Genomic DNA, 23,365 nt, shown 5'->3' on the forward strand with positions numbered 1-23,365 from the left:
GATAGAGGAAAATATTATGCTGACTCGTGAAGGATTTGAACCTCCGTCCTCCGATGGTCAAGAACTTTTATATATCGGCGCTCTAACCTACTGAGCTAACGAGTCTTACCTGTATGAAGCGAAAATGCTGAATAATTCCAATTACCAGACATCATCGACCAATCGTATTTACTCGTGATGGGACATGACATGAATATAAACTTTAAGCCTATATGTTGAAGGATCATTTTTATTTGAGATAAATAAAATCGGTAATCAGTTGAATAGGCTAATGATACCGAATACTGATTATTATCATTACCAGATATATAATAAATCTGACTGATCAAAAATGTGCAATTTTTTTTAGGTAACATAAACGACTCTCGTGAATTAAGATTCACATGCAAATTTAATTATTGCTCTATTCCAGGTATAAGAGATGTATATATATATAGGTTTTAAAATGTTATAATAAAAAAAAGAATAGAGACTAATTTTATGCTGACTCGTGAAGGATTTGAACCTCCGCCCTCCGATGGTCAAGATAATTTATATATCGGCGCTCTAACCTACTGAGCTAACGAGTCTTCGTACGATTGGGCAAAAATATCGACTATGTCTACTACATGACATCATACAAACTTTTCAGTATCAATTATGCAACAACATTTGAAGGAATTTCATACTAAAAATCTTTATAACAAAACAAATACGGTTGATTTTTAGCCGGCAGCAGAAGAACATTCGCGTATCGTAAGAAAAGGATAGCAATGCCACTTGAAGAATATAGAGAATAATTTTATCACTATACTCATCCTTGTGTAACGTAATAAAACTTAATTGATTCAAAATTACGTCGGTATTCAAACTCACAAGCCCAATTGCTCAACCGGACAAAAAACTGAGTTTATCTTGTGCTGAATTTGTGATAATAATTTGTAGAGGCCGTAAAATTTTATGAAAACCGAAGAAATAATAGTACCTACTTACATATGCAAAAATTAAAAAATAATATTGTAATTCTTAAAACGCTCCGTCCAGTCGTGAGACATTTTTGATAGACATTTTTTTTATATTTGTGTTATTTTTTATTTTGATAGAATGGGTGGCAAAATTGGCCACCTAAAGATAAGTGGTCACCACATCGGCACCGTAAGAAATCTTAGCTATTCTTTTAATCGCCAAAGAGTCACCTAAAGAGCCCTAACACAAAATATAACTCAATTTAATGATGTAAAGTAAATTTTATTTTTAATTATATAGATAATAGATAAGTTTTATTATCTACGTCTATCTTATCTTACTTATATTAATTATAAAGAAAAACTATCGGTTTGTTAGTAATCGATAAACTCCAAAACTTTTAAACCGATTTTTATAATTCTTTCAACATCAGAAAGCTATTTAGCAATAAATAACACTACGTTTAATTTCATTAATAAATATAATGAAATAATTGTGTGTGTAAAGTATCCAGCAGTATTCCGCGTGTGGGTATGTATGCAAGTGATAGAGTCACAAACTGAATTCCAGCCTTTTAATATTAAAATAATTGGCAATATCGAAATTGAAGAGTACCCTCTTGCGCCTCGAAAACACGTAAATGTATTCGTCATACGATTGACGTAGCTGCATTGCTCTCTTGGATTGTGAGAGTGAGAGAGAGTCCTGTAAAGTGCTCATTTTTGTGTACAACATATCTTGCTAACAATGACAGTTTCCGTTAAGAATGACCCTTGTGTACAAAATTGGTTAGAAATAAGTTACCATATCTCTCAATTTATACATAATAACTATTATTATAAATTATAATTAAAAGTACTTACCTACGTAAATACGTACTATTTTTTTTTATTTATTAAAGACCACTATTAACAATTGCACTGAAAATATTTATAGCTAAATTAGTAAAAATATTTAAAACTACTTTTTACGGCTATAACAAAAAAAAATGGAAACAGAATGTATTATATTTAAGCTTCCTGTGTACTTAAAGTAAAAAAAATATCAATTCTAGATCTCTCAGTGGTTTTTATGCAGAAACGGATCTACCATATGGATTTTTGGGCTTCAGCCCAGGGCCCCGTGATTTCAAGGGGGCCCCAGCTAAGTCAAGTTAAAGTAAAAAATAGACGATAATGCGAAAGAATCCATAACTTTATTAAATTAAACAGGTCGTATGGTTTTAAGTCTACGTTCAGATATGTCTTAGGTGGGCCCCTAAGTAGTGTTAGCCCAGGGCCCTCTTTTTGTTTTTTTTTCGCAAATTTTTTGGTGTCATTAAAAATATTTAAACATTTTGAATGAATTTTATAAATCAGTATAAATATTTTAGTTTCAATTTGTTAGAGAAATGTACTAATGATGAGCGGCACTTTAAAATCTCTAAATAAATAAAAAGTAAAGTTGTTTAAGAACTTCTTAAGTATGACTCGTGAAGGATTTGAACCTCCGCCCTCCGATGGTCAAGACACATTTAAATATCGGCGCTCTAACCTACTGAGCTAACGAGTCTTACATGTAAGAAGCGAAAATGTTGAATAGTTCCAACCACATGACATCATGGAACAAGCGTATTTACTAGTGACGGGAAATGACATGAATATAAACTTTAAGTCTATATATTGAAGGCTCATTTTTATTTGAGAAAAACAAAAACGATAATCAATTGAATAGACTAATGATATTTAAAGTTTAATTCATGTAATTTCCCATCACGAGTAAATATGCTTGTTCGACGATGTCTGGTAATTGGAACTATTCTGCGTTTCCGCTACAGGTAAGACTCGTTAGCTCAGTTACATGTTTTTTAATAAAAAAAATATATATTCATTGAATTTTTTCAATGTATCTAAATAAAAAAAAAATATTACTAAAAATAAACCAACAATTTTGTTTCGGTTATGTCTTTGTAAATTTATCAGTGGTGATTGAATGTAGTGTAATACTTGGTGAGGTTACTAAATTAACTTATGTTGGAAATTCCAGCTTTCTAGACTCAATAGGATTAGCTGTGCATCTATAGTCAGTTAAAGTATATGATTTTATAATTATAACTATATATATATATGGGTTTTAAAATGTTATAACAAAAAAAAAGGATAGAGGAAAACCTTATACTGACTCGTGAAGGATTTGAACCTCCGTCCTCCGATGGTCAAGATAATTTATATATCGGCGCTCTAACCTACTGAGCTAACGAGTCTTTTTATCATGAAACAAAATCTGAAATGTTTTTTTATCGAAAAACGTGATATTCGATATCATATGACGATAAATAATCTGATTCATCATTTAAATAGCTTATCAATTTAAAGGGTAGTCTGTAATTATAAGACGTATCAATATCAGTTCCACGTGTCTCTATTTTCACATTTCCAAATCGGAGAAGTGTGGTCGCGGAAGTTAATCGTATCGCTTTAAAGCCTTTTGGTGCGGGAGAACTTACGTCAATAAGTACGGAGTTATGTCGTTCTAAAGTCTTCGCAAAGATTCGGCTTTATACATCGCGATACTTAAATAGCCTAGACATACTGGATAAGGATACGCAATGCGATACACATTATGTCCTAAGAATAATTCAAAATGAAAAAACCCAATTAACTATTTTATCAGCCCGATCTGAGGATTGAATTCAGGACCTCGATCTGCCGTTTATACTTAACTACTGGACCAATGAAGCAGTTAAACACTATTACTAATATAATGCGTGTGATCCGATGTTATCGTACTCAATAACTTATAATGATAATCGTTGTATAATCTTGTATACGTCGTTTGTTATGTAACATGGAATCGCCTTTCTGCAACACCTTTTCATAATCCCTAAGTCAATAAAGAACTTCACGAATATAACTGCTATAAAGAGTAACAACTATTATAAAAAATATAAAATAATATTTAATTTTCTCATCAAATCCGTCGTTGATTTTATCCATCAATAAAATTATCTTGATGATAATGTTTTCGATATTGGGCGTATTGATCATACTAGAGGAGCTTATGTGTAGGACATATTATAGGGCACAAGAGTGCACTCATATTTGCAGCATGAGTGCACTGTATATTCCTCTCAGAAAATTCGACATGACGGAAAATTGAGATGCAGGAGTAACGGTTGAACGTGCACAGGAGCGTCAAGACTTTCAACTTCCGAACTTGGGGTTGCTGCTGAGTATGTTTCCACAGAAAAAATCAAGGATAGAAGAATAACACTGAATCTTAACTTATATTACTGACTAAGAATTTTTGCATCAATCACATTCTTTAACGCTCACAGGCAAGGGCAAAGGCAGTCACTGGGGCAAACGTAGAGGTCGAGTAATCTGCAAATTATTATTTATTTTAACATAAATGGTTTGGAATAACGACCGATGAAGTTAGAACCAATATCTACCTTAGATTTCAATGAAACATTACAACTAGAATTTAAAAAAAAATAGCCTTTCATGTAATCATTTCCCCAAATTGCGGGAAAGAGGCAAGATATTAGATATCAAAAATTAATCTGTTCTCTAAATAATATAAAGTCTTAATATTTTAAAATAAAGCAATGTTAAAGACATTTACATTTTATAATCATTATATATTAAAGTAACAGCCTGTAACTAACACATATACCATTATGGAATACAGACTGCACCAATTCGGCTCTGTGGATAGATTTTCTAAAAGACAAATTTATGTTTCCTTGCGATATATTACCTAACCACAGAAAACATATAAAAAAATATTAACAACACGATAACTTAGTGGTGCTTAAACGAATTTGACCGCAAATACAGTCATCTCGACTCTAATATGTTTTATATAAGTTATATAAAATTTCACGACGGGCAAAATGGTCCTGACAGTAAGGGGTGCTTACCGACCGTATATAGATCGTAGATATAAGTATCGTACGTTTCGTCTTGCTTTATCTCAATATAATAAATAAATAAAATAATACCTATATTTTAATACCCGATGTACAAAATAAAATTTTACACACACCGTTGGTGTTGGCGACAATAAAATCTAATATAATTGATGTTATGTACATAGATTAATATATTCTTATCTTGATGAGTATTAAATTTTCTTCAAAATTCCATAAGCATCACAAGACTGAATATAAAGGTGACTAATTTCATTTTATCACCTTTTCGATGATTTTGTATAATTGAAATGCCAAAGGTATCTGTTATCGTAAATAAAAATACAATAAGAAACATACATATTAGGGAAACGAGTAATAAAAAACAATAACAAAATCACAATATACCTATACTATATTCAGGTACTCTTAGACGCAGTCAATTTTTAAAATCAAATTTCATATAACACTCTTCAGTTCGCATTATTAAATGTACCGATAATACTGGCAAGGAATTCAGCAATTGGTCCTTTTTATTAAATAATATATTAATTAACATATTAATCATAATTTAACAATTCTATTTATGTACTACATATGAAAATCAAATTATTTTGATCAGCGTTTCCGCGTGTTTTCCGTCTTTGGGTCGCCCGCCCGAAACTTCACGTTTATTCAAAAGTTTTTTTAGGAATTGTGAAACCTATGACAGGTTTTATTTTTATTATTCAAATGATTTTTTTTATGTCAAATAGTATATATTAGTTAAGTTAGAATTGGAGTTTTTCGATAACAATTTACTTTAATTCTGTTTATAAATTTCATTTTTTTATTATACTCTAACCGGCCAGTAACTTTTTTCGCTCTCTAAAATTAATTCTTTTTTAAATTGTAACAATTTAGTAAATTGTAACCAAGAATCCTCTTTGTTTTTCTGCACATCTACGCCTGGATCACTTCAAAATGAGACTATAAACGATTTTTTATGTGGAGCTATAGTTCCATAATCACCGGGATAAAAATCGGTTTACGCTATTAATATATAAGATTAACGTGAGACACGTTAAACAATTTAAAAATACTTTTAATTTATTTATTGGTAAGAGTAGAACCTGCGAATTCCCTGAATTCATTTCTAATATTCACAGCAATGTTCTTTGTACTTTTGGACATCGACATTATTATTCAATTATATAGAATATGGAACAGTTCTCATTACTGGCACGTCTCACCGTCTGCCACTTTGAGTTGGACACAGGTAATTATGTGTTGTACGTCAATACAGCTGGCTAATACTGATGTGATTATGGAAAAGGCTTTTTTGTCAATGTAAATCTCGGGAATTTTAATATTATAAATCGAAAAATATCATAAAAAAATGTCTAGTTACGAATAATTTTTGACATATCTCGTTAGAGAAAGTGTTGATGATATTATGCTATGATAACCGGCGCACACGGCGCATTCTTCGCGTTTATCAGGTGCTCTGTCTCTCTCTTACTCTTAGGTATAATCCAATCCGTAACGATCGGAGAGATATAAGATACAAGATCGATGTTTTCCATTGCTTTCCGCGACCTGAGAGTGTAATATTGGCAACGAATTAAATAAATTTCACAACTTAAATTCATCCAATCTGATTTTCATCTGCTGCTCAGAATTTATTCACTGATAAATAATATACTTATCAGATATTCTACCACGAAACAGTACTCAGTATTGTTGTGTTCTGGTTTGAAGGGAAAGTGAGCCAGTGTAACTACAGGCACAAGAGAACTTCGTTGCCAAGGTTGGTGGCACATTGGCGAAATAAGGAATGTTTAATATTTCTTACAGCGGCATTAATTATTGGCGGTGGTCACCACTTATCATCAGGTGGTTGTAAACGTGTTGTAAACGTAAACGCCATAATGGCACCACCTTGCGTTTAATTAAAATATTGTAAAAATGCGGCTAAAAAGTTATTTTCAGAACATACAGTTTCGTTTCATTTCGATGATCAATGTTAATAACTGTGGGCGGCCCACTTACAATCTGTCAGTTAAATCCGATTCGCAATAAATGTATGTATATTGTGTAAATAACAATTACTTAATTATAATATTAGTAAGTTATTTTTTAAATTAAAGTAACCGAGATAACATAAAATAACTATATAATATAATAAATGAAATGTAAAATCAATGTTTATAAAATCGTGCGAATAACCAACTATAAAAACAATCTCCACACCTGATAGCCCCACGCACGGCGCGGCGGGGGCTCAGTGGGGGGTAAAACGTGTCTCCCTGGCCCTGCACTTGTGCACCCCCCCTACCCACACCCCATAACTTAGTCTGTTGCTCCACTGAAAAAAATATTATATTTCTACGTAATATACATATTCTGTAAATGTATGTATTTAATTTCGATATTATCATGACCATAATAAACAATTGATAGTTGTTTTGATATTATATGAACTTTTACACAATTGTTAAAAGCACAGAAAATGTCTATTTGAATTTTCCAGATAATAAAAACAATATTTGAAGTCATATCACAATTTGCAATAAAGAATTAGACTTTGAAACCCACCTTCAAGATGCTCTTACAAATTTAGCTTTGTAGTAACCATAATCTTGATATCCTCCCGATCGATTAACTGTGCAGAATCTATTACCCTATTGCACAAGCCTAGCAAGTAAACTCTCACTCAACCAATCAATCGGTCTACACCAAACAACATACACCACAAATAGAAAAATAAAAAATACAAAACATGGACTAAATAAAAGTGGCATACAATTTTGGCCAACTTATCGCTACATACGATCTCTTCCAGTCAACCAACGTTGTAAGTGATAACTCATATTGATTTGAAATAGCTGGTGCTGTAATATTAAATTAAATAAATTGTCAATACATTTAAAATTACAAGTATATAATATAAATATATACATACTATATATAATTAGTACGAACAAAAATGATAAGTCCTCGAACATAACAAGAAAAAAATATATATAAAAAATAAATAAATAATTGGTGTTAGCCATTTGAGACAAAAAAAAAACTTTTATAAGCCTATTAGTCTACTTTTTGAAAAGTAATACAAAACTAAATTACAGTTGGTATAATCAATCTATATATTTCATTTTAAATAAAATAAATACATATTACTTTCTAAGCTTTTAGTGGAGCTCAGCCTATAGTGAGGAGGCGGGTATGGATATGACCGTGAAAATTAAGCGCCTGTCCACGCAACAAATAAGCTTATGGAAATTCACGAGCAGAAAATTGTTTATTTCCCTTTAGTTTATTATTCAATCTTGTTACGAGTTCATTGGGTTATGATCGTGGAAGTGATATTGAAAAATAAAGTGCACTCATTATTATATGTAGTTATAGATTTATATACCTAATACAAAATTTGATACCTAGATTATATATATTTTACAGCTATCATAGTTTTTGTTAATTTGTTTGATTAATATTTTTAGCCAATAATGATAATAGTTACACGCCACACGTCTGTAAATAAGACTGTAAACTTTTTTTTAATTTATACTTAGTATTGAATATTTGTTTTACATAATCATTGTATTTGAATTATTTTCGAAGTAAATTTATATATTTACATTACATTCGTTGTCCTGTAATAGTCGTCAAATAGTATATTTAATAACTGATCACATGTCATTGCTGACTGTACATACCTACTTGTACGGACGATCACGTCAGATGTTCAACGAAAGAACATTTTAGAATTTAACTTGTTTAAACTTTGATTTTCGTCGCTTCGTGGGATCTCTTGGGAGATATTAATTTCCCGCAAAAATATTATCTTACATCCATGACTCAGGTTATACCTAACCAAGATATCAAGCATCAAGCAGGTCCAGATCTTGTCCTTAAAGGGAGAGAAAGTCAACCCAGCGGAGACATTTACAGCCCGTTTTAGTTGTTGTTTATTAGGAAGCAGATCTTATAGGGTTGAATCCTTGGTCGACCAATTAAAGGTTTACTGTCAAAAAAGTCTCCGGAAGTTGGCGATGTCACACTCGAGTGCATCGTTAAGCCTTTAGTCTTGTCTCTGATCGCGGTCGTCGGATCCACGGTCGTGTCGGTTTGCCGTTCAATTGAAAAATAAGAGCGAAGGGATAGATTGCACCTGGATTGTGTGTGGCCAAAATATGGTCAGAACATGTAATCGTTTGTGTATTACATATTATATGCCTCATTCTAGCTTTTCGGCCGCTTCACTACTAAACAACTCAGAAAGTACCTTTTTATCGTTATTTGGATTAAATGGGTAGAATCATGGTAAAAAAACTTTTTCGTATTTACAAAAAGATTCGTGGATTCGCGTACGAGATATTTGCATTTGCTTTTAAATTAGTATCCGTTTTTGTTGCTACACTATAAAGTTCCGCGCACACCAAAACCCTTTCGCCGACACTGCTGCGACAAGGGTGTGAATCTCACTATCGCTGCGAAGGTCGCTGTGCGCTAGCTTTGTAATATTAAATATAAGATACTAGAAGCCAAATGCTGTTGCAAATTTAACTTTAGACTTGCCAACAACAAATCCTTCAGGAACTTTAAACCCTGTTCAGAAATTTCAAAACACAATCATAATTCGCTTGCTCATTTATTTCCATCCAACTATATTTCTTCGATCTTTCTCTTGCCCCATAGCCATCAACATTCTTACCTCTTCTTGTAGTCATGGTCATGAATTCTCCAACATAACAAGGACAGATAAGGATGTAAATTCAAATACGTTTTTATTTTGCACATTTTAATATAATCAGATCTACAATTATTAACATGAGGTTCACACGTTAGGAATGTTACATTACAGGCTAGTAATTGGACAAATGGATATACATTTACAAATATCCAATTAATACTATTATTATATTATTATATTATTATATTAATATTATCAAATATAGCTATTTTCAATTAATTTGTATGAAACGTAACTAAGAATTTAAAGTACTCTTTATGAATATAATTTAAAAAAAGAGTTCATTCAACACTAAATAATATATAATTTATTTTAAAAGTCAGTTTACGTTTTATACAAATCAATTATGTTTAATTCTTTGATATAAACAGATAAATAAACAATGATGGTCACAGATAATACATTTAGGAATTATAGTAAGATATTTTTTTTCTTTGACACATTATTTAAAGCCGTACTGACATACTTTTGTTTGGATTGCAATATTATGTTTATAAATATTAATTATTATACTTATTTATATTTTCTTCAAAAATATATAATTTTGATTTGATAAATCAAAGCCCTTATTATTTTTTATAAACGAAATATTCATAAACTCATCTCATAGAAAGTCTTCAGACGTAAACAGTTTTTGTATGAAACATACGAATCTGTGATGTCGAAAACAAGAGTTAAATTAAAAAATATTAATCATTTGTATTCAAACCTAATAATAAGTCAAATGTAAGCATTGATTGGGAAGTAACTGGCCCCTAAGATACGAGGTTTTCTGTAACGTATAGTTAAGCAATAAAAATATTATTGTTATTATTATTAATTAAAGATAAATAAAAACATTTAACGTAATAAGACTTTCAATAAAATAAAAAAATATAAAATAATATTATTAATTATATATATATTATTAATTAAATAAAAATGTGCAATTTTTAGCACATTTAAATACATTGTTTGGTAAAATAATACTGTAATGACACAACTCGGAAGGTACATTACAAAACGCACATAAATCTCATTCTATAAAGTTAAACATATTAAAATTTTACTAGATAATTTAAATAACAACCAAATTACTTAATCAAACTCATATAAATAGATGATTATATAAATATAATATTTGCTATTAAAATAATTATACATTAAAAATTGTTGCCTGCATAAAAAGCTTGAAAATGAAAAGTTAAAACCGTTTTTCATACAAATAATAAGTAACGTGTATAATTTTACTAAAAAATTATAATATATAATACGTTGTTCAGGAGTAGGGGTGGGAGGAGTCCATTAGTTGCACTAAGCGGCCTCTTTTAGAATATTACATCAGTGATGGCAGAAAGAGAGATATTCAATAAACAACGTTTTATAAGTAAGGTCGCTTGTAGCGATTTACTTTTATTAAATTACTATTGTCAATAAATTGACAAATTATATACAAAGCTACGAAACGAAACAGATAAATGTTATATTAATTAGGAAATAATTGTAGTATTGTTTGTTCTTGTCATCTGATATCACAAGTTTGTATGTGCAATGTATTTATTACATGGAATTCTATAAATTTCACGCATTTGAGCGATTCAAATAATGTGTAATACAATGTATTCCTTACTATGTAATTATATAATTATTCTGAGATATATTTTAATAGTATATATTTATACAAATATCGAAGTCCATAGAGCAAGCCGAGTCATTATGTTAAAATATACATTCATCTATAATTAAGATTACAATATGGCTATGTTAACACAGATAATATATATTTATTAAAAATATGAAATCTTTTTACGAAAAATCCTCTTGATATGCAACTACATTAGGTTCTAATACGATTTAAGTAAAGAGGTTACATAAAATATAACAAACGGAAACATGTTTCTAAATTAAAATTAAACTATCAGAATATGAAAATTTATTGTAGTGTAATATGTCTGTCAGTGTTGCTAGAGTAAAAAATTCAGACAAAAATCAGATCTAATTAATTCGCAGACTTTTCCGTAAAGCTTTATTGTTTAGTAAAATTGATAGAAATATAGATTTTTATATAAATTTTTACTTATTATATGGAATTGTCACAGACTACTAAGTCTTGGATTGACTAGATAATATATTACGATATACGTCATACTACAAGACGGAAAAATCAATTTAAACAGAAGAATGCTTATATATAACACTTAATATTGTTGAAACGTACATATACTTTGAAGAAAAATCTATTAATATTTTATACTCTATGGTGCAAGTGATATTACTATTGTTATATGTAACATTAAATGCTGCTAAGTATTATTGAAATTAAAGATAAATAGACTAAAATAACAAGAATAAGTACTGTATGTAATGACAAAAAGTATTAAAATATAATATTGTTAATAATTTACTCATAATATTTATATTATTATTCTTTAAGAAATAAAATCATTTACTATTTAGATATAAATAAAAACAAGTTATGACGTTAAAAATAGGTCTGTAATTTGTTCAGTTTTGTACAAGGAGTCGGGGACTGTACTAACTACTAACTTATAGTTTTTCCTTGTGTGAAGGGAAGTAGTCACTTTAACAGTTAAATCTAAAAGTGATTTGAATTAAAAATGCGTTGATAGAAGATTTTAAATATAGATTATTTTGTCAGTCATTTGTTTATAAAATTCTTAAAAGCGGAAACAAATTAAAAAATGTTTTTTTAATTATAAATTTAGTTCATTATTCATACAAGTTGTAAATTGGCATACTGGTTTTGTAAGAATCATAGAGTATGCAAAACTTATGTGGCACAACGCCGCAGTCTTACGTGTTACGTGTCTATGGTTAAAGATAATAGAACCAAAGAAAGCAATATTGAAATGTTTTTCGTTTTGTTTTTGTATTAAGATTTTAACTGAAAGGCATCTAACTCAAGAATTGCGATTACGAAAATTAACGATACAATATAATAAATAAATCATGAATCTACAAACATTATGAATGTACGATAAGACAAACGCATTACTGAATACCTTTTTAAAACATATGCAATATGATGCAACTCCTGGTTTAGTAGTACTTTCGCGATGTATATTGTACATTCTTCGAATCTAGACTTATTTTTTCCTATCATTTTACCTGAAGGCTCGTAAGCACATATGAAAATGGCAAAATTACGTGTAATAAAATTAAAAAAGGATGACTAAAATGAAGACTGAATATATAAGTGGGGCACACATGTATGTGTATCCTATGTTTTATATATATGTGTGAGTGTGTAGAGACAGTTAGTATGATTGGTTTCCATTTTGTGTATCCAATAAACACACTATACCATTCACATTTAAAAAATAACTATTTTTTTTCGTGTCGTTATGGTTTTTACTAATATATAATATGTATTATTTTTTCCTACCAATTATGATATATATAATTTTATATGCCATTCTTTTCTTGCAACACTAAGTTAATTTAAATGAACTTATATTTCTACTTGCATGTCTTTAAAAACTATAATATTCTGTCCTAAGGACTTTGTAACTTATTTAATTTCGGAAATATAATTTAATCATAAGTTACCTACTTTAAAACAGGACTTACTACAACTCTAAAAACATTTTATAACAAGATAAAATTTTGTGCCACAAAAATAAAACTATTAGACTATGAGCTGCATAAATATTAGGGATATTATATGTTTCATTTCCATTTTTAAACTTGACACTTATATTTGTTTTTATATATATTTTTTAAATTGAGATCAAAAATATTTTTTTTGGCGTTTCACGCTATATTATTTTTCAATCAGATCGTTTATTTTACAACGAACTCCTAGTCTATATAGTCAAGGAACATATCGGAATTTTAAACTTCTTACAATATATTGACATCCATGTCAGGAATGCGGTCGAAGGCTTCGGGAGCCCTGTTCCAGTAGTAGTAAGGCGGACCGGCGGAGAAGCAATATTTCTGGCTGAGAGGAGTGTCGTTTTCAACCCAATACATAAGGTAGAAGTTGCACATTTCATCATTGTTTGTTGGTCTGGAAATTACACCAATGAAGATGTCAACAATAGGAATTCATTACTTCAAACTAAAGGAACTAAATTTTAGCGAACAGACTTTTCTCTAAGGAGACAACATCCATTTAATTTTAAAGTAACATCAGTAAGTTTCAATACCCATATGGTTTTATAATTCACATTTCATATATTTTTCCAGCTTAAAAAATACAAGACATAAACATAGTAATATAAATATTAGCATAATATTACACATATAGTAAATCTGTGCTGATTAAATCATATTATACAGGGTTATTGGTAATTCGACGTATTCCCGTTAGGAGGTCATAGGGGTAACTATTTACAATAATTTTAACCCCCATATGCATGATACAAAAGTGAACCATTTATGAATTATCACGTTTTTTAGATTTTTTCAAAATAAGTCTTTGGAGAGCTCATAAAACGGATATATTTTTAAAATCATCTGCAGGACAAGTTTCATAACGATTTTTTTTGTTTTTAAGGCATTTTTGTGGAAAAAAAAATATAAAAAAAATATTGAAATAATATCTTTTTCCGTCTCGCATTTTTAAATTTGGACCGATAATTATTATTTTAATACTGACAAATAACCAGTGTTTATTCGTTTTTATAAATCAGAAAAAAAATAGATTTTAATACATTTCTTTAAATAAATTAAAGTTACATTTTTGACTTATTTTGAAAAAATCTAAAAAACGTGATAACTCAAAAATGGTTCAGTATTGCATAATGCATATGGGGGTTAAAATTATCGCAAATAATAACCCCTATTACCTCCTAACGGGAATACGTCGAATTACCAATAACCCTGTATATTGAATTATAATACACATACAACTCCTCTTAGCTGTAGAGTACAAGTTAGAGTAGTCAATACAATAAAAAAAATATATAAATTAACTTATCCAATCCACTTACCCAATCTGAACAGTATGATAGTGGGTATTATTCATAACGCAACGGGCTGCAAGCACGTCGTTTTTCATGATAGGGGAGGTGTTCACGACCGGATAGAACATCTGAGGTAGCTGAGGATTCTTGCTGCCCAACACTTGCCAGGTATCACCTTTCTCAGATCGACGTACAACGTAGCCAGTTACTTGGGTACCTAAAATTAAAAGTAAGTTATAGGATATATTAAAGGATTTTGTAGGTCAAAAGTATTAAAATTAATTAAAACCTTATATCCTTATCCTTTGTAATTTTAGACACTCCGGAAAAAAACACTTTTGTTTTTACAGCAACCTTTTTTTTACTAGTACAGTTGTAGTCGACAAAGCTAATAAACATAAATTACATTTTGTTTGTAACTAAGTATGTATGTATGGCGAGTGCGTAAATCTACCGTTACTTAGTTCTGCAGCTCGACGCTAGGGTAATATTGTCAATAGTTTTTGGGGCGAAGTTCTTTTACGCGGCTTAAATAGAGCTTACAGTAAAAAAAACTATCTGATTACTTGGAGGTATGGCTTTGTTAACACAAAGACGGGCTGACGCCCGTCTAGGTAGGTGCCAGTACTCAATATTGTTGAGTTCCCAAGGCGTTGGTGGCGCTTTGGTAGTATGGAATGGTTGATATTTCTTACAGCGCCATTATCTATGGGCGGTGGTGTACACTTACAATCAGATGTATCTTTTGCTCATCCGCCTACCTATGTCCAAAAATGAGAGTGAGCTGGCAGAAATCGTCACGTAAGGAAAAACCATGCCCAGGCGATCTTCCCCTCTCTTTCTCTCTTTTTATTGTATATCGCGTTTTATTTACTTATTTTTGTTTTTGTTTTAATTCAAACGGAACTTTTATAAGAATTTAGTCATTGTCATATCCTCAAACGTTTTTAATTCATCTTATTGTGTCTGTTATTGAAAACATAGTATTTAGCGAAAGCAACTTCGTTCCCACCTACGACAACTATAGTTTGTTTTTTATTTACTCATTTAATTTAAACATGAACATTTCGGTTCAAACGATACAACCGTCTCACCGAGAGAGTGCGTGTGAGGTCGGAACGCAAAGGGGTGTATAACTTTGTCCTCGTTGATGGTGCAAGCGGTCTCCATGTGCTCGATGCCGTGGGGGGCGATGACCCCGCTCGTGCCCAGCAGGAACACGCCCGCCTGGCGAGGCATTCTGCGAGCGAACATTTCAGTTATAAGCATGACACTATAATCTAAATTGATAAACGATCTAAAATACTTAGTAAATATTGTAATCCATTCAAAATAGCGGCCGAATAAAAGCTCTATCAATTTATTTTATTAACATGAGTAATGTTTTTATACATTTTTAAATAATATTTCTTCTACATCAAACTCTTGTGCTAATTAAATATTTTAAGAGCTTAGTTATGATATCTCATATATTTAAATATAAAATAATACACGAATTATACTTACTTAGTTGTTGTGTACTCCAAAAATACTCCAGAGTTATCCGTCTTACCAGCTGAAAGAAATTAATTTAAATTATAATATATAATTTAAAAATGGAATATGCTCCATACCTTCTTCTCAACGGGAGAGGAGGCCTTAGCCCAGCAGTGGGAAATTTACAGGCTGATTATGTATGTTTATGTTTATTATAATATATAAAATTTTGAATAAGAATACAAACCAGGAACGTTTTTCTTGATACTTTCATATATAACTAGACTAGCAACCCGCCCCGACTACGCACGGTTGCAATTTATTAACAACAAAAAAAAAATTGTGATATAAATATAATTACAGCCCATTGCACTCAGGAATAATGTACCAGTTTAGGGAAAATATTTTCGAATCAGATCATTAGTTCCGAGATCACCTCTTACATACAAACAAATAAATTTTATTTCTTTATAATATTAGTATAGATTTTCACTGTGCACTGTTATTTAGACTTTATGAGAGTACATGGTATTATTTATCTGTCTAAATATTTATCCTTCTTAAATGTTCTGGCAGATATATTTTCAAGGACGCATCCATTTATTATATTTTTTTATTTTGGTAGTGTTTAATAATTAAATAGACTTATCATTTAAAACCGTTAGCAGGTATGTATTTTTATTTATCTGTCATATACTTCTCTGGTTCATGTTTCCAACATGTTAACTTTCTATCTCGTTAAGTCAATAAAATCAGTTAAAACTATAAAGTTAAACATAGATTAGGAATACTAATAATACTATAAGATGTTTATTTACCAGTGATATGAAAAAAACATGGTTCTAACAGCGTGTGTAACATAACAGTAACATACTTCCTTACCCCTTCTTGAGAGACGGTTGTCATAAGAGAAGAATAAGATTATTTTGGTAAGCTCATCTATCAAACGAATATTACAACTAACCTATGATGATGGGTCTATGGAATCTATTCATTGCAAAAGTATTCAATAAGAGTTTTTCTTCGGCTGGTGACCGGCCTAAGAGTCCAAAAGAACTCTTTCATGCAGTTTACACATAGCACCAGCTATATATAAATGGGATAAAATGAAGAGACGGATGAGTAGTAATCTCACCTGGAAACTTCGTCATATAGTGCACTTGGAGTACAAGATATTTGATGGAGGAGTCGTGGCCGATGAGGAAGCCCACATCCTTTGGAAGCTGCAGACGAGGTGCGTCACGAGCCCACGCGTATACTATCTGTTTATACAAATATTTCCTTTAATTATCTTTCATATTGTAGGTACACACAAATCAAAGGATTATTACCACATGAAAAGTGGGATGTCATCTCAAACGCTCGTGTTATAATAGAAACATAGATAGAGAACTTAAGCTGTCAGAAAGAGAAGATGCTATAATATATATATAATAACTAACGTATACAAGATTTTGATTAGCAGAGAGAGAGCGAGAGAGAGTGAGAGAGAAAGAGAGAGAGAGAGAGAAAGAGAGATTTAGATAATCATCGCAGCCGAGAAGTCAAGTGCCTGATTTTATTCGTAAATTATCTTAATTTCAAACAGGACTATTGACGTCATATTTTAAACTTAATACTCTCAATTAACGCAAACTGCGATAAGCTATAAATCGTCAGTAATGCAATCAAATCAAGTATTTCTAGACCAAAATTAGCAGCATACGTTTCAACTACAAAATATTGATAAGCTAAGGTTATTTCAACTAACCTGTGATCCAGAGGCGCAGGGACTTGCTGTGTTGTAATGGCTATCCAATTCGTTGCTCTGCATTTCACCACAGCTCCTGTAAATGTAAATAAATTTCTCCTATAAAAAATTGCATTTAATCTAAAATCAATATTACTTTATTCAAGTAGAATTTTACAACCAATTTTAAGTCTTCTTTTCTTAAAAATATCATTTCTTAAATGGGTGAAAAAACATTTAAGGTACAACTATCATATACCAAAACTAGAAACTAATAAATTAATTTTAATATATATATGAATTGATTTTAAATAAATGTAAAATCGTTCTTGAACTAATATCATCTCAATAAGTGAATTGAATGTTTAAGTATCAGCGTTTAACGGGGTCAGGGAGTCTTGGCCATTCCGAACTAGACTGATGTTTCTAAAATATTTAAAATAAACTATGGATTGGAGTATCCGAAATGATGTTATTTTCATTTAATTATGTTACCTAATTTCAAAAAACATAAAAACAATATTATTATATATAAAAAAAAATACTTTAACAATACGCATGCATGTATGTTAAATTAAAAACTTAAAATTTAAACATCTAATGGAATGAATCAGTCGTATAGCTTATGAAAAGGCAGTCAAGTTGCAAATGGCGTGGGCGCTGTCATAAAGTAGGCTTTTAGATAATAATGTGTCTGAAGGTTGTTACGCCCTAAAGCATAATGTACTTACATTTAGGCTTCAGATATAAAATCAGTGTAAGTAATTGGCGTTGTACCAAAAATAATTTCTGGTACATATAACTACGTAAACTATCAGTACCTATATCCGTTTAAAATTCAGTTAACCTGAGAAGGCAGAAGAAACTTAGGAACAATTTACAGCGAAAAATTTACGTAGTGTGTGTAAGAACGGCAGGAACTTTATGCTAATTTTTCAAAAAACATTTTTTTCTAAAGTATCAAAATCTTTTACATTTTTATACATACGTATTATATTTATAACATAAACGTTGCCACTAAATAATAGAAAGTCGAATTTCATAAATAACCATAAACCAATAAACATAATTTAAATTCTTATTTTTTTTTTAAACGGATGTTTAAAAGACCACTCGAATAAAATACCGGATTTATTATAAACTAGCTGTGCCCGCGAATTGGTGCGACTTTAAATTTAACAAGAAAGTCATTGTTGTAACCTAAGTTACTTCTTATAACATCAGCTATCTGCCAGTGAAAGTCCCGTCAAAATCGGTCTAGTCGTTCCAGAGATTAGCCGGAACAAACAGACAGACAGGCAGACAAAAATTGAAAAATAAGTTATTTTGGTATATATGTACCGTGTATACATAGTACATACATATGCATTTAGTAAAAAGAGGTTTATTATAATATTACAAGCAGACACTCCAATTTTATTATATATATAGAGTATAGACAGTTTTATGACTCATTTCCCGGGCTATTTCGTTACATGAAGGGCAGTCGTTACATTTATGTGTCTCATTATGGTGCTTATTATACATATGTATGTATAGTTGAAATTCGTTACTACTTAACGTTATTTGCTAGTTTAGTCTGTCCCCTGAATAATTATGAAAGTTGCTTTGAGGTCGAAACAACGGGTTTATATTAAAAAAACTAGTAATTTTTTTAATTATCCGACTAATATACGTCGATACACTTGTATATATATAGTAATTCAAACAAATAAATTATTCCCTAAAATAATATTTTTTACATTAGCAGCCTGTAAATTTCCCACTGCTGGGCTAAGGCCTCCTCTCCCTTTGAGGAGAAGGTTTGGAGCATATTCCACCACGCTGCTCCAATGCGGGTTCGTGGAATACACATGTGGCAGAATTTCGTTGAAATTAGACACAATATACAGGTTTCCTCACGATATTTTTCTTCACCGCCGAGCACGAGATGAATCATAAACACAAATTAAACACATGAAAATTCAGTGGTGCCTGCCTGGGTTTGAACCCGAAATCATCGGTTAAGATGCACGTGTTCTAACCACTGGGCCATCTCGGCTCTAAAAATTATTATTATTTTTTTTAAATAATATTGTTACAATGTCCTTTACATTCCAGAAGAAAAATCGATTAAAAAATTCACGTGTATTACTGTACTATATTTATGTATGCGTTATAGATATTACTATTACAGTAAACACCTACCTAACGAACCGGAAAGTATCAGGTCCTTGAAAGTTTCCCTAAATGATATACTAGTCTTAAGATATTTTAGAGTCACTCTACCTACCACCAGTATATTATCCCTGACATGTTTCTGTTGCTCTGTTCTTGTTGTTATTCAACCAAATTTTATTTTATAATCTTATATAAATCTTACATATCTTACTATTCATATCATACATCAAAACACATAATGAATAGCTAACAGAAAAATCTCTGTCTGATAATTCTATAAAAGAAAAACTCAGTTCTGCCACATTGAATCAATCCACATTTAAATATGATGTGATGTGTATATTAAATAGATTATGAATATAGAATATGAAGAAAAAAAAACAAATACAGATTACATTTTTAAGTTATGATTTTAGCTCAGAAATAAATAATTATAACTCTTTGGTTACAATAAAATTTGTTATGGTATTTTTGTATTACAAAACAAATACCGTGGTTCTTTCAATTTGTTATGTAGTTTGTTATTGTTTATGAAAGATAAACAATTTTTACAATCAACATAATTTGTTGACAAACTTCTCTTGTTTTACTTTCGTTAAGTTTTAAATATTTTCATTGTACAATGTGTTTGACAGAATAGAGAAATCTGAAGCCATAAATCAAACCGTATTATTGTTCTATTGACAGTTGTTTTAAAAAAAACTCTTTGATTTTAATAAGACTTTCTGATGCCAAGGGTGGCTTCTACATTTCTAGTATGGTCAAAGACTTCCCTTGTATCAGTTATAAAAGTTGTGTTATTAATATTAAACATACCATACAGAGTCATTTGACCCTGGTTCAGAACAGCCGTATAGAAGCATGTGATGGGCTGTATGCATCGTAGCATTAGGCTTAAATCCCACTGGAAATAAAACAAAAGGTCTATTAAATGTCTCCAAAATGTATACAATTAAATATGGTGTCTGGTTGAATTTTACTCACCCACATAGAAGTTTTTCTGCGGAGCTATTCTTATAGGAGTACATAAGTATACTTCATCCTGTAAAAGTAATGGTGAATTTAAATATATTCTTCTGTAAAAATATAACTATTATAAATAATTATATAATATAGAGATAATAAAAAGAGTTATTCTGATTTTTCTTTAAAAACAACCTCAATAGCAGACTGGAGTCTGGTAGTTGAGTGAATGTACACTCTTGTGCCTTGGAATGCACGATAAAAAGCTTTGGTTCGATTGTATTATATGTGAGGGAATAGAGGGCATGTGTGTTTGTGCATACACCTGTGCAGTCCTGCAAAATTAGGTAGTCTTCTTTGCGAATAGCAATTGTGACCGAAATTGGTCTGAAGGGCATCACCATATTTTAACACACTAATCTCTTCATTAAACAGTCTAATTTTTTGATAGCCTGTTTATTGAAAAAGGTTGTATACCATTTAACTTGAAACTTAAAATATTTTAGCAATTCAATCTATCAATAACCATAAATATTTCTAGTAAAGCTGTTGTACACAGTAAGTTTAAAGTTAAAAGCTCTAAGTATAAGCTTATCTAAAATGGGCTTAATAATTTTGAAATAAACAATTTTACATCAATTATTTATTTACAAACATTGAAGATTAATAACTTAACTCCCAATATGTTGCAATCCACTTAAGACTGGATGTAATGTCTTACATATTTACTTAAAAAAAAAAATAAAGCAATTAAATAAATTCAATTGTATTGTTAATTATTATTCTTATAAAAAAAACTCAGCATAAATGCCACAGTCAAAAAAAGTAAAAGTAACAGACTGTAACAGTCCCACTGGTGGACTAAGTATTAATCTCCATTTGACAAGAATTGGAGCTTATTTATAAAATTATTAAATGTTTACAATGAGTTTTCATTGATATCTTAGGTACTTTAATAATGTTCCTCTATTTGTGTTGGGTCTGATCAAATTTGTAATATTGGTGAAAGATTCCCCTTATTGCCTCCCACACTTCACTGACACAATAAATATTACTTTTATCAGTGGTGAAGATAAAGCTCGAGTGTTTAATTGCAGGCAAATATCATATAACATAATAAAATAAAGGTACAGTTAGTTTATCCATATTTGAAATAAATTTCGAAATTTATAGTATGTGGACCTAAACTCACATAGTTGTTTTTCATTTGGTCTAATTTAATACATATTTCCACTGAAATTTATACAAATTTTAAGGTTTTCTGCTAATTAATATACTTTTATAAAATGGCCGCTAGTTGCGAATTGTGATACAGTATAATATTGTACAAGTATAATACAGTATAATATTGTACAAACAAAACAATAACTGTGGTATGCAAATCAAATGTCTATGTTACATTTCTATAGACTTTATTTAGTTTTATTTTTAATGTTTAAAATGTTATATGAGGTAATGATTACTGCAAAAAGTCATGTTATATTTATGAACTTAATGATTTACAAGATTATTTGTTAGATAAAAAATCATACAAATAAAACAAATAGTTCTCTGCTCTTCCATGAAGTACACAGTTACAGACAACCTATATATTAACGCTTCTATATTAACGCTTCTAACAATTTGAAAATATTTATCATTTTTTTATTTCCAAAAATAATTTATAGAACAAGTACATAGCGTGAGAGCTTGTCTTATTAATATTAATGATTTTTTATCAATACCATTTGTTAATAAAAATAATAAATATTTTTGGATAGCTTGTACTTAATTATTATTTCATAATTAAATCACATTAACCATTTCAAATTGAATTAAAAGCGATACGAAACTAAGCGTTGAAATATTTAAGTATTGATTTTTTATGTATGTTAAGTTGAATTATTTACCTTGTTAGGCCAAACATTTGGCATGAGAAAATCGTAGGTATCAATTTCGTAACAAAAAACACTTCGACTTAAAACTGCAAGAGCAATAAATAGAGGTAGAAAAGAATTACACGACTTCATTTTTATTTTATTTAAACAATTCTAATACACGTCAACGCCGCGGTAATTCCCTATATGAATTACTACGGTACTAAGTTTCGTCAACGATGTGCTAATTGATAAACTCAGTCAGTAGCATAAATATACATTTGTCCGCGTCTGATCTGAACTGAACAAGTGAACACTGAAGCGACCACGACTACTAGTGTTTAATGTTTGTATTATTTTTTAAAATTTTCAGTCGATCAATAACATTTCCTATTGGTTTACTAACGTCATAGCTGTGGGTGGCCAACTCAGAAATCTTTTACGAAATTCCACGTAGAATTTGTTCAAAAATTAATCATGTTAGGTAAACAAAAAATATGAATAAACTTTAAATCGATATTTAAATAATTTCCTAAAATAGTATCGCTGCTTTAATTACTTCATAAAAGTAATTCCTGCTTAAGTTAAGTTTTTATATTAAATGTCGTTATTATAATGCTTGAAAATAATTGTTTTCTAATAAAAAAATATCAATCCTTGTATTACCTCTATACTATTAAATTTAAATTGCATATCATT

The 23,365-nt window shown here is 30.2% G+C and overlaps 1 protein-coding gene across 1 annotated transcript; it reads right to left on the reverse strand.

Moving 5' to 3' along the window:
* Window positions 1-13,275: 13,275 nt before the first annotated feature.
* On the reverse strand, window positions 13,276-23,070 carry Phm (Peptidylglycine-alpha-hydroxylating monooxygenase). Its single transcript, XM_026641304.2, has 9 exons — window positions 22,700-23,070; window positions 20,832-20,889; window positions 20,664-20,751; window positions 17,709-17,784; window positions 17,094-17,220; window positions 15,989-16,037; window positions 15,577-15,722; window positions 14,510-14,699; window positions 13,276-13,584 (listed from the first exon to the last, which is right to left on the reverse strand). The coding sequence occupies exons 1-9, from the start codon at window positions 22,817-22,819 to the stop codon at window positions 13,416-13,418; spliced, it is 1,023 nt and encodes a 340-aa protein (XP_026497089.1). The 5' UTR covers window positions 22,820-23,070; the 3' UTR covers window positions 13,276-13,415.
* Window positions 23,071-23,365: the final 295 nt, after the last annotated feature.

The sequence above is a fragment of the Vanessa tameamea genome, chromosome 2, assembly GCF_037043105.1.
Source record: "Vanessa tameamea isolate UH-Manoa-2023 chromosome 2, ilVanTame1 primary haplotype, whole genome shotgun sequence".
Taxonomy (NCBI): domain Eukaryota; kingdom Metazoa; phylum Arthropoda; class Insecta; order Lepidoptera; family Nymphalidae; genus Vanessa; species Vanessa tameamea.